The 13,818-nt window shown below is 39.2% G+C and overlaps 1 protein-coding gene across 1 annotated transcript; it reads left to right on the plus strand.

Annotated features, from left to right (window-relative positions):
* The first annotated feature begins 3,050 nt into the window (after positions 1-3,050).
* Positions 3,051-3,545, plus strand: LOC110594569 (peptidyl-prolyl cis-trans isomerase A-like). Its single transcript, XM_021706995.1, has one exon. The coding sequence runs from the start codon at positions 3,051-3,053 to the stop codon at positions 3,543-3,545; it is 495 nt and encodes a 164-aa protein (XP_021562670.1).
* Positions 3,546-13,818: the final 10,273 nt, after the last annotated feature.

The following is a 13,818-nucleotide window of genomic DNA, read 5'->3' on the forward strand; positions in this document are numbered from 1 at the left end:
TGGAGGTTGTACTAGTTTACACTCCCACCATCAGTGCAGAAGTGCCTTCTTTTCCCCACATCCTCTACAGCATCTGTTGTTTTTTGAGTTATTGATGACGGCCATCCTGACTGGAGTTAGGTGATATCTCAGTGTGGTTTTAATTTGCATTTCTTTGATGACTAGTGAGGCTGAGCATTTTTTCATGTATCTGTTGTCTGGTCATATGTACTTATCTCTTTTTATGGTAAGATTTGAAATATACTGTTATTTTGAAACATACAAAAAGAATTTCATATGTAGTGTAAAAATATAAAATATATCAGTTACCAAATTTATAATCTTGCATTGATTATATATTGAAATAACATTTTAAATATATTAATTTATGTAAAATAGCTTACTAAATAAATAACTTATTTTTACTTTCTTAACAAGGTTATTAGAAAATTTGTTATTACTTTTATCATCTGCATTATATTTTTATTAGGTTGCCCTCATCTAGATAATATAGGAAAGCAAGCTAAATTATACTAGTATACTACTAGGGACCTTTAAAATTAGCCTTTAACATTGAAATAGAAAAATAAAAATTGACTTTAAACTTTAAATACATGGGTGATTTTAGCTAGATAAGTCATTTAAGTTATTAGGAGAAGCAATAATAACAAATAACATATTTATTCATCTAACAAGATGTACAATATAGAAATTTTAAAAATAAATAAATTCCAAAGCCCAAAGTTGAATTATCAGCATATAGTGATGGCTAATTTTCTAAATATTGTTATTCAATTGATTAACTGTAGAACAATAAAAAACTATTTTTTGTTACACTTTAAGTATACAATGATTGATAATTATTGTGACTAATCACAATTTTAACAAACACATTTCTATTATATTTTGGAGAATCCCCATGAGAATTAGGAATCCAAGTGCTACAGGATTATTTTTAAATGTTTAGTACTGAATCATTCAAAAATTGTTCACTTTATGCTTAATATTTTCTCATAAATATAATATGATAGTAGCACTGCATTGTTTAAGATCGGATTTTATTTATTAGAAAGTTTTGTTCTCATACAACTTTCACAACTAGTTTAGATAGAAACAATGCCTTGAATCATATCAATTTATTTTATTATTCAAAGAAAGAAACTTTTAATTAAAACCACACTGAGATATCACCTAACTCCAGTCAGGATGGCTATCATCAATAACTCAAAAAACAACAGATGCAGGAGAGGATGCAGGAAAAAGAGAACACGTCTACACTGTTGGTGGGAGTGTAAACTAGTACAGCTTCTGTGGAAAACAGTTTGACAATTACTAAAAGATCTAAAAATCAACCTTCCATATGATCCAGCAATCCTCTACAGGAAATATATCCAGAGGAACTCAGATCACACTATGAAAAAGAGACCTGCACAGGCATGTTTATTTTAGCATTGCATACAATAGCAAAAACATGAGACCAACCATGCTGCCCGTTAAAAGAAGACTGGATAAAAAAATGTGATACATATGCAAGATGAAATGTTACACAGTCATAAATAAGGAGAAATTTATGAACGTCACAGCAGCTTGGATGGAATTAGAGTCTATAATTCTGAGTGACGTATCACAGAAACAAATAACTGAGTATCACATGTTCTCTCTCATAAGCAGATCTTGAACAACATTGAAATACTCTAAGAAAAGGATTGGCAGTAGTGGAAAGGTACAGGGTGGTGGAGGGGCACATCTCATCAACAAGGATACCTGTATAATGAACATTTGTATACCTAACCCTGAATTGTACCCCACATCTTTAAAATAAAAAATTTAAGAGGGCATAGTGGCTCAAGCCTGTAATCCCAGCACTTTGGGAGGCCAAGGTGAGGGGATTACCTGAGCCCATGGATTTGAGAACAGCCTGAGTAACCTGGTAAGATCTCATCTCTACAATTAAAAAAAAAAATAGCCAGGCATATGGCTACTTGGAAGGCTGAGGTAGAAGGATCGCCTGAGCCCAGCAGGTCAACACTGGGGTGGCTGTGAGCATGCCACTGGGCAACGGAGTAAGATTCTCCAACTCAAAAAATAAAATAAAATAAAATAAAAAGTAAAAGAAAAAAAAACCAAACCAACATATAATATTTAGTAAAAAAAGAAACTTTTAGAAGTCACCTGTACATTTAATTTATATACAAGAATGTCCCCGAACTGAACAATGCATACCACTTTATTTAATAATATATCATTGCATGTACCTATATTTTAAAAAATCAATTCTGACTTCTTTCTCTCTAAATGGATAAAAATCATCCTACTTTTTGTCATGTCTTACTCTCTACTTATCTGGGCATGGTCACATGAATGTGCTCTTAACTGAGTCTGAATCATAACTCCAATTACCTGCTCTATGCCAAGTGTCCTGACCCTCTGGGTTTAATTTCAGACTAGTTGCAAAACACTGGGATAATATTATTTATTGTGGTTTGTTGGATATATGTGAATTTGAAAGTCAGAATATTTTGTCAAATGTAACTTTCAAATCCATATAAAACTGAAGTCTTCAAAACAATGCTACTGTGTAGCCAACTTTTAGACTGTAAGGCCTCGACTGTTTCCAAAATGTCAGAAGATTTACCTCCAAGTCTGGCACTTTGTCAAAAAGCAAAAGTCACTGATTTTTAAAAGTTCTGACATGTAGCAATTCTGCAAGCATATGAACTAGGTTTATATAACAATGTGGAGATAATCTTGTCTGAAGAGTAGAAGGGAGGAAGCATAATCTTCAGGCAGTTGTTTTGTAGTAGGTACATGAAGTAATTTTAAATAACAAGAGGAAAATTCCTTGGGAAATCACAGTGACAGCCTCAGACAGCCCTGCTCTGTACCTGGATTACAAGTTGGGGAATGATTGCAGGTGGCAAATTGAAAATTCAACTGGCAGAGGCTAAGGTTCTCTACTTGATAAACATCCTAATGGGTGACAACCCAAAGTCTTAATGGATAAACACTGGTCAGTGTGCTGTTAATTTGAAAATGCAGACACCACCGCCTTGAGCCTTTTCCTATCAGCCATGGTCATCCCCACTGTGTTCTTCAACAACGTCGTCGACAGTGACCCCTTGGGCCGCGTCTCCTTCGAACTGTTTGCAGACAAAGTTCCAAAGACAGCAGAAAATTTCTGTGCTCTGAGCACTGGAGAGAAAGGATTTGGTTATAAGGGTTCCTGCTTTCACAGGATTATTCCAGGGTTTATGTGCCAGGGTGGTGACTTTACACGCCGTAATGGCACTGGTGGCAAGTCCATCTATGGGGAGAAATTTGATGATGAGAACTTCATCTTGAAGCATACAGGTCCTGGCATCTTGATGATGGAAAATGCAGGACCCAACACAAACGGTTCCCAGTTTTTCATCTGCAATACTAAGACTGAATGGTTGGATGGGAAGCATGTGGTTTTTGGCAAGGTGAAAGAGGGCATGAATGTTGTGCAAGTCATGGAGGGCTTTGGGTCCAAGAATAGCAAGACCAGCAAGAAGATCACCATTGCGGACTGTGGACAACTCTAATAAATTTGGCTTGTTTTATCTTAAACTACCAGATCATTCCTTCTGTAGCTCAGGAGAGCACCCCCTCCATCCCATTTGCTCGCAATATTCCTATAATCTTTTTGCTCTTGCTACAATTCTTTGGGTTCCATATTTTCCTTATTTACTTCCATGTCTAGCTGGATTGCAAAGAAATAAAAACTAAATAGAAAAAAAAAAGAAAATGAAGATCATCATTATTTGCATCATTATTCACATATATGGTTTTCCATCTATCCAATTTATTTGAATTATTATGGTAACTTTATTTGTATTGGCACCCAACTGGAAACAACTCAAATGTAGAATAACACAAGAATGTATACAGGGGCTGTGGTACTCATACAATGGAATACATTTATTAAAAAGAAACAAACCGATGAGACTGGGAAGATGAAGGCCAAGTCAGTCAAACTATGCAAGTTGCAGCGTGACTGAGTAAGTGTATGGAAAATTTTGTGTACATGCTGGTGAGTGAGTGGAAGTATAAATGGCTGAATAAGTGAGGGCTAGAGAGCCAGCAGTCAGGGATGTCCTGGTGTAGGCACTAGTGATGCAGTTGCTCGGCTTGAGCCCTAGCAATTCTGGGAATGCAGAAACCAAGCATCATTTTTTTTTAAATCAACAAAACCCTTCCTGGGAAGAAGATGCTGGGAGACACCGACTAAGTGGGGGCTCATGAGCAAAAGGCTAGGGCCCTCCTGGTGAAGCAGCTTGTGCTGCAGCTGCTTTGCTTGATCCCTAGTGCTTCCCAGCTCACAGAAGCTCAGTGCCATTTTTTTCCCTATGGACAAAGGTTTTCCCAGTAAGAAGCTATGTGGAGAGACTACTAGCTCCAGTATCTGCCTCACTACTGAAATAGGAGACACTTCCAGCTCCAGACTTTGCCTCACCACTTCAGCACCTGACTGGACACTGGCAGCAAGGGCTGTGGTGGGAGCGCAGAAGCAAACTTCCACCAAAGAAGATGAAAGAGGCAGCCTGCCAACTTCTTGAAAACGGGGAAGAAAAGTACTGTGACTTGCTCACCACGGAGCAACAGAACTGATTTCTGTGACTGGCAGATAAACTACTCAGGGGTTGATTATGACCCAGAGGAAATATCCTGAAAGCACAAACTATGGAGGGACCTGATAAGTGGTGAGTCTCAGGCTCCCCTCCCCATATGCTGATCTAGTCAGGGGAAAAAGGGTGTGGCCAGAAAAGGACTAGGAAAAACTCCAAAGAGATCAGTGGTGAGTCCAGGGCTAACCCAACCTCCTCTTCCCCAGCAATCCTCTGAACAACAGAACCACACAGCTGGGGCATGACTGAGAGGGACAACCCCAGGTGGAGCCTGGAAGTCAGTTGCAATAGGAGAACTCCACTCCAGGATAGACCTGGCTGGGGGCACTCCCATAAGTAACAAATACATATGTAGGGAAAAGAGAGTCTCACACCTCCCTACCAAAGGGAATCTTCCTGACCATATGAGAATGGGAGGGGAGAGTGGGAGAGGAGGACTGCAGCCCCACCCACCCCCACTGCCCCTTCTCCTTCCCTACTCTGATTACTGGGGAGAGAGTGAAAAAGATGGAGATAGCAGAACAGATGTGAGGAGCAATTACAAAACCTGCCACACTATGGCTGAGTTTTTCTTTTTTTTCTTTTTTAAAATTTTTAATTAAAAAAATTTTTTGTCTGTTTATTAGTGTATCTATTTCTTTAATATTTTTCCTTTGTGCATGAATGTGTATGTGAGAATTTGATCTGCATCCTCCCATTTTCTCTTTTTTTGCCTTTTCTTTCTTCTTTTGTTTTTTTGTTTTCTGTTTATCTGTGTATGTGAATGAATGAGTGTTCATCTTTCAGTTTTTTTTTTTTTGTTGTTGTTGGTTTGTTTTTGCTCTTTTGTTCTTCTTTTTTATTTTTTTTACTTCAAGGTATGTGTCAATATAGGTATGAGGGCTCAACCTGAATTCTTTTTGCTTTTGTTTTTTTTTTTTTACAGTCTTTTTCTTTTTCTTCACCATTCATTTTGTGCTAGGCATGTGTGTGTGTGTGTGTGTGTGTGTGTGTGTGTGTGTTTAGTTTTCCCAGTTTTTGTTGTTGTTTGTTTTGTTTCACTTTGTTATTATTCCAGTTTGATTTGGGATGTGTGTGTGTTTTCAATTGTTTTTTACTTTGGTTTCTGCTTTCTTTGTTGTGTGGTTTCTTTCTTTTTTAAAAAATTCTTGTCCATCTTATTTCATTCTATTTTTCTCTGTGCTTCTCATTGCTGTCACTGTATCTTGGACTGAGGGCATACACACATGTATCCATTGTATCATCATATAGAGTGGAGGTGGAGAGTGGGTCTCTGGGTACACATACCACAATCAGTGAACATTGTAATTTGCAAGTAGTTTCTAAATCCTAGCTCCTATCCCCTGCTTTATTTGACTTTCAAAACAACAGGAGACAGCAAAGCTTCCCACCCACAACCGTGTTTCACAATATAATAAATCCAGAACCTGGATCAGGGAAGAATAGAGGACTGAGAAATATCAGAAGGGAAAGCTTCTCCCACTGACACTGAAAAACAGAACTAAAGAGGAAAGCAAGAGATTTGTCACAAATGAGGAAAAACTAAAAAAGACCACATGTAATTTTAAGTGCAACAAAGAGAAAACTCCTGAAAAATCAGACATGGAAGCCCAAACAATGGAAGTCACCAATAACTGGCCCTAGAATACAACAGGGATTACAAAAAAAAAAATGGATGGAAAGAGTGAATAAGGCTCAAGAAAGACAAAATGAAACACTGAAAGAACTTGTAACAGAAATTTTGGCCATAAAAAATGTCATCCAGGAAATAAATAACAAGATGACAAGCATGTAAAGCAGAATTAATCTAGCAGAAGAAAGAATCTCAGAAGATGAAGACTGGAACATGGAATTAACCAGATCAGTAAAAAACACAGAAAGAAAACTCAAAAAGAAAGAACAAAGCCTACAAGAAATATGCAATTATGTCAAGAGGATGAATCTATACCTGATTGGCATCCCAGGGTAAGAAAGGGAAATGGAGAACACCTTCAAACAAGTATTCCAGGATGTTATTCAAGAAAACTATCCCAATTAAGCACAGAATAAAGAAAAAAAAAAAGAATCATCACACACTTCCCAAGAGAACAGCAGCAGGGATCAGAATCAACAGAGAATACAGTGCAACAACAAACTTGAAAACGCACACATTCATCAACCCCAAAGCCAAAAGAAAACAAGCAAAAAAAAAAAAACTTTTAAGAACCTCATGACAGAAATAGACAATCATATTTCAATAATCAGTCTGAATGTGAATGGACTAAATGTACCACTGAAAAACACAAAATGGCAAACTGGATATGAAACCAGACCTAATTATTTGCTACATCCAAGAGATTCATCTCACTACTAGGACACACATGGACTCAAATTTAAAGGATAGAAAACAAGTTTCCAGGCAAATGGATCATAAAAGAAAGCAGGAGTTTTGATCATAATATCAGACAAAACAACCTTTAAGCTATCAAAAATTTTAAAAGATGCATAAGGACACTACATGATGACCAATGTTAAGTCCATCAATTGAAATATCAATCCTAAACATATATACACACAATACAGGCGCACCAGCATTTATAAAGCAACTATTAAGTAAACTAAATAAAATTGTCACTAACACTATTATAGCAGGGGACTTGAATACCCCACTAACAGCCCTAGATAGAACATTGAGGCAACAAACCAACAAGGAGATACAGAGCCTAAACTTGACACTAAACCAAATAGACTCAATAGATACTTCCAGATTATTCCACCCAACAACCATGGATTATACATTCTACTCATCACCATAGGGAATGTGCTTCAAGACCAATTACATCTTTGGCTATAAATCAAGCATAAAAAATTCATAAGGTTGAAATACTGCCATGCATCTTCTCAGACCACAGTGGAATAAAAATAAATATCAACACCAACAAAATTTCCCCAAAACCCACAAAGACAGGGATACTAAACAGCATGATGCTGAACAACTACTGGGTCAACACTGAAATCAAAGCAGAATTAAACAATTCCTGGAAACAAATGCAAATGATGAAACATCTTACCAAAACTTTTGAGATGCCATGAAATCAGTTCTAAGAGAGGAATTTATATCTCTATGAGCAGACATCAAGAAAATGGAAAGATATCAAGTTGAGAGCCTAATAAATCACCTAAAAGAGTTAGAATAAGAAGGCCACCAAAACCCAAATTTTAGCAGAAGAATCCAAATCACCAAAATAAGAGTCCAAACATGGGACATAGAAGACAACAATATCATAGTAAACATTAACAAAATAAACTGTTGGTTATTTGAAAGAAACAACAAGATTGATGAACCCCCTAGCCAAAATAACCAAGAAAAAGAGAGAAAGAGCTCATATAAACATATCATAAATACAAAAGACCAAATCACAACTGACAATGAAGAAATACAAAAGATTATCAGAGATTGCTATGTACATCTGTATGGAAAAAAACTTGATACCTAAATGAAATGGAGAAATTTCTGACATCACACAGCCTCCCCAGATTGGAAAAAAAACAACAACAAAAGAAATTGAGACATTAAATAGACCAATAAAAACCCTGGAAATTGACTCTATCATATGAAAACTACCTACCAAAAAAAAGCCCTGGACCAGTTGGCTTTCCAGCAGAATTCTACAAAACGTACAAGCTGGAGCTGATACCAATCCTATTGAAAGTATTGAGAGAGTTGGAATTCTCTCTAAATCATTTTATGAAGCTAACATCACACTGATACCCAAACCAGGTAAAGATCCAACAAAAAAGAGAACTACAGGCCAAAATCCCTAATGAACATAGATGCAAAAATCCTCAGCAAGATTCTGAAAAATTGGTTCTAAACACATCTTCAAAAATCATCCATCATGACCAAGTAGACATCATCCCCAGGATGCAAGGCTGGTTCAACATCCACAAGACCATTAATCTAATAAACTACATCAACAGATGTAAATAAAAGAATCACACAATTATATCATAAGATGCAGAAAAAGCTTTTGATAAAATCCAGCATCACTTCTTGAAAAAAAACTTCAAACACCTAGGTGTAGAAGGACATATCTCAAAATAGTAAGTGCCATATATGATAAACCCACAACTAACATATTGCTAAATGGACAGAAATTGGAAGCATTTCTCTTGAAAACCTGAACAAGACAAGGCTGCCTACTCTCACTCTCTTGTTCAACATTGTGTTGCTAGGGCAATTAGACCAGAGAAGGAAATCAGGGTATCCAAATAGGAAAAGAGGAAGTCAAGCTATCCCTCTTTGCTGACAAAATGATCCGATATCTCACAAATCTAAAGAATCTGTCAAAAACTTGTTTGCACTAATAAAGGACTCTGACAAAGTCTCAGGATACAAAATAAATATGCAAAAGACAGTTGCATTCTTATACACCAACAACAAGCAGGCAGAGAACCAAATTAAAAGCACAATCCCATTCACAATAGACACACACACACACACACACACACACACACACATACACACACACACACAAAGAAATACATCGGCATTTTCCTAACCAGAGAAGTCAAAGACCTTTACAATAAGAACTGCAAAACACTGCTCAAAGAAATCCACGATAACACAAACAAATGGAAAGATATTCCATGGTCATGGATAGGAAGAATCAACATTGTTAAAATGTCCGTCCTACCAAAGGCAATCTACAGATTCAATGAAATACCCGTTAAGTTACCAACGTCATTCTTCTCAGACCTGGAAATGACAATACAGGAATTCATATGGAAACATAAATGGCCACGAATAGCCAAAACAATCCTTAGTAAAAGTAACAAAGGTATCACGCTTCCAGTCTTCAAACTTTACTATACGACAACAATAATCAAAACAGCTTGCTATTGGTACAAGAACAGGCATACAGACCAATGGAACAGCATAGAGTTTCCAGAAGCAAAGTCTAAATTTTCCAACCAACTTATCTTTGACAAAGTTTCCAACAACAACCACTGGAAGAGGAGAACCTATTTAGTAAATGTCATGGTGAAAACTGGCTGATCACATGCAGAAGATTGAAACAGGACCCCTACCTATCACCATATACAAAAATCAACTCTAAGTGGATCAAAGATCTAAATGTAAAAACTTCAAATGATAAGAATCTTAGAAAACTCAGGAGACACCCTTATGGAAATTGGAACTGGCAACCAATTCCTGATCAGAACCCTAAGTGCCCATACCATAAGAAATAAGATAGACAAGTGAAACCTCATCAAACTGAGGAGCTACTGCAAAGCAAAAGAAACCATTAAGAGAGTGAGGGGACATCCCACAGAATGGGAAAAAATATTTGCCAACTGTATATCTGATAAAAGGCCTAACATCTAGGATCTACAAGGAATTCAAAGTGCCGAAAAGAAAAAAAAAAAACACAAACAGTTCCATTAAAAAGTAGGCAAAAGACATGAATAGATGCTTCTAAAAAGAGATATACAGATAGCCAACAGATACATGAAAACGTGTTCAGCCTCACTATTCATCAGAGAAATGCAAATCAAAACTACATCGAGATACTACCTAACCCCAGTAAGTGTGACCATCATTAATAAAGCAAATAACAACAATTGCTAGCGAGAATGTGGAGTAAAAAGAACACTTCTACACTGCTGGTGGGAATGCAAACTAGTGCAACCTCTTTGGAAGAGAGTGTGGCGATTTCTGAAAGAACTAGAAATTGACCTTCCATATGACCCAGTAATTCCCTTATTGGAAATATACCCAGAGGAACTTAAATCGTTCTGCAAAAAAGATACCCACACACACATGTCTGTTGCAGTTCTATTCACAGTGTCAAAAACACGGAACCAACCATGCTACCATTGAAACTGAACTGGATAAAAAAATGTGGTACATATACACAATGGAGTATTATGCAGCCATAAAGAAGGACAAACATGGCCTTCGCAGCAACTTGGATGGATGTAGAGTGTATTATACACAGTGATCTATCAAAGAAACAAAAAACAGAGTACCATATGTCCTTACTCATAAGCGGACGTTGAACAATTATCATAATACTATAAGAAAGGTTTAGGCAGTAGTAGGAACCTGCCAGGGGAGTGGGGTGGAATTGGCAGTTTAGGGAAGCTACCAGGCAAGGGAGGGGCACACCTCATCAACAAGGGTACCTGCATAATGAACATTTGTGTACCTAACCCTGAATTTTACCCTACATCTTTAAAGTAGAGAGAGAGAGAGAGAGAGAGAGAGAGAGAGAAACCACTGCCACACAAAGAAACAGAGGAACTTATAAAATAAGCTGAGCAAAAAGGAGTCAGACACAATGGAGCATCTACTAATGAGTCTCTTTATATAAAGTCTAGAAAAGTAAAACTAACTTACAGTAACAGAAAGCAGAGTAGTGGTTGCCTGGGGTCTGTCCTCCCGGGTAAGGCCATCTTAGACACCCCCGCCACTTTGCTAGCTGCTCCGGGTTGGAAAATATCAACCAGGCTAGGCTGCAATGCATCCATTCTAGTACCTTGCCTAACCACAAGACTTCCTCTCAGCTTACTTAAACATAAACCTTAGTTACCCCCTAGCAACGCTAATATCAAAAATTTCCCCCCCAAGCCCTATAACTGTCCTTACAGGTAAGCAGTAGTGGGCTTCAGCTTTCTGGAATCCCCTCTGCAGTTGCTCTGCCTTAGAATAAACATTTGTTGCTATTGAGCTCCCTGTTTCCCATCTGTCTTTTCCTATCCACTGATTTTCTTGACCTAATAGAGTCAGATTTGGACTTGCCCTAATGCTTTTACTCTCTGCCCTCTTTACTATGCTACTTAAATTTTCCCAGCCAACTCCTACTCATTCTTCCTTTTTTAGATCAAAAGGGTACATGTACAGGTTTTAAATCTGCATGCTTACAACCAACTGATTTCCAACATAATCTACAAAGATAAACAATGGGGAAAGAACATCCTATTGAATAATTGGTGCTAGGAAAACTGGCTAACCATATACAGCAGAATGAAGCTGGACCCCTCCCTATCTCTCACCATAAAAAAAATTCATTCAAGATGGGTTGAATACTTAAATGTAAGACCTCAAACTATAAAAATCATAGGAGAAACCTAGGAAGTACTCTTCTGGGCATTGGTTTAAGGAGAGAATTTAAATTAAGTCCTCAAAAGCAAAGTCAACAAAAACAATGATTGACAATTGTTAATTGTTAATTAAACTAAAGAGTTCTGCCTAGCAAAGGAAACTATCCACACAGTAAACAGAAAACCTACAGAATTGGAGAATACTCTTGCAAACTATGCGTCTTATAAAAAAATTAATATCCAGAAACTTAAATCAACAACCAAAAAAAGAAAAGAAAAGAAAAGAAAAGACCAAATATCCCTATCCAACTGTGGGCAAAGAAAATGAACAGATACTTCTCAAAAGAAGACATTCAAGTGGCCAAAAACTTGAAAAAAATGCCCCAAATCACTAATCATCAAAGGAAAGCAAATCAAAACCACAGTGATATATCATCTCTTACCAGTCAGAATTATTAGTATTAAAAGTCAAGACAATAGATGTTGGCAAGGTTGTGGAGAAAAGGGAATGCTCATACACAGTGGGAATGTAATAAATTTAGCCCCTGTGGAAAGCAGTTTGGATATTTCTCAAAGAAATAAAAATAGACGGAGTTCCGGTAAGATGGTGACAGCACAGGTGGGACTGTGGGATTCTCCAAAAGTTAGTTTCCATAAAGACTCTTCTTTTCCTTCCCCATCCGACCCCGCCCACCGCCAGCCACACTAGTCCAAGGCCTGGAGACCCATAGTCCCACACATAGCGGGCTACCAGGGCCCCTCTGTAGCTGCTTTTCCACCCCAGGTGGCCCTGGGCCCTGGCCAAGTGGAGCTCCCAGTTCTCACCCCAGCTACACCATCTTATCTGGCCCCAAGTCGCCTATCACCACTTGTGGAGGCCCTGGGATACCTCCTTGTGGAGATCTGGGTTCCCTTGCTGGCTACACTGATCTGCCCAGCACTCAGATGCTGCCAGCTCCCTCCCTGGTTGGGCGCCCAGCCCAGTCTCAGGCTGTGGCAGCCTGTGGAGGCCCTCCACACCCACCCCCTGGAGCTACAGGCTCCATTCCCTCCTGGGGTACTCCACCAGGCCCAAACTGCCACTGCCCGCAGGCCCCCAGCACCTGTGCCTCTGGACTCTGTGCCACCACCCAGGCTGAAGCACTCAAAGCTGTGGCTGGTGCTTGACCCTCGGAGTCCCAGGCCTGTGCCATAGGTTCCGGTTCCCGCCCAGCCCCATCTCAAGCTGCCATCGCCCAGGGAGCTTCTAGGCACCTGTCCCTCAGAGATACCAGCTCCATTCCTGGTTGTAGTACCCTGTGAGGGGCCCAAAGCCACTACCACCACCCGCCACTCACCCTTTGGAGCTCCAGTCCCAGCTCTGGCTGAGGTGCCCAGCAGTCTCACACTCCACTTCCCCAACTTGCCCCAACCAGAGAACGGCTGAAGCCTGGTTACCAGGCAGAGACCTGCAGCTACTCACCCACCTGGCTCTGCCTAACCTCCAACATGGGAGCTAAGACTCCATGGTTGTGGAAGTGAACAGTACATTTTAGAGAGGTGCTGAACCTCCACTCTCAGCTCTCAGCTCTGGCCTGGGAATTCCAGGCTCCCTCCCCATCCCCAACTTGCTGGAGACACACCAAATGCAGCACCCAGCTGTATCGCTGATTCCCAGTGCCTGGCGGCAGACACACACCACCATAGTCCATCATAGTGGATCATCCACAGACCAGATGAGTGGAGAGAAAGGACGAGTGGAGAGAAAGGATCAGTGAAAGAGGGGCTGCCACCACAGCCATTTTCCAGGCAGAGATTTACATTGCCCCACCCATCTACGAGCAAACTCCACCTTGGACTCTGTGGTAGCCTTGCCAAACAGGAGACAAAAGGCCCTCCACTATGCTGAAGAAGACACAGGCAACTCAGTCCTGTGGCAGACCTCTCAGGCAGCAAGCCAAGGGAACCAACCCAACTTATGATTAAGTCTATCTGCCTGCAAAAGGAAGAGGCTAGAGATCAGAGCTGAAGAGACTTTAGATACTCAGGAATGACTCCAGAGCTAGTCTATTTTCTTATTTTGATTTTGTATTTTATTATTTTGACAGTTTTGCTCACTTTTGTT

The sequence above is a fragment of the Carlito syrichta genome, unplaced genomic scaffold (assembly GCF_000164805.1).
Source record: "Carlito syrichta isolate Samal-C Ts95f unplaced genomic scaffold, Tarsius_syrichta-2.0.1 Scaffold316281, whole genome shotgun sequence".
Taxonomy (NCBI): domain Eukaryota; kingdom Metazoa; phylum Chordata; class Mammalia; order Primates; family Tarsiidae; genus Carlito; species Carlito syrichta.

Excerpts from the sequence above, each read along its gene's own strand:
- LOC110594569 (XM_021706995.1), top strand. The coding sequence starts at position 3,051 with ATGGTCATCCCCACTGTGTTCTTCAACAACGTCGTCGACAGTGACCCC.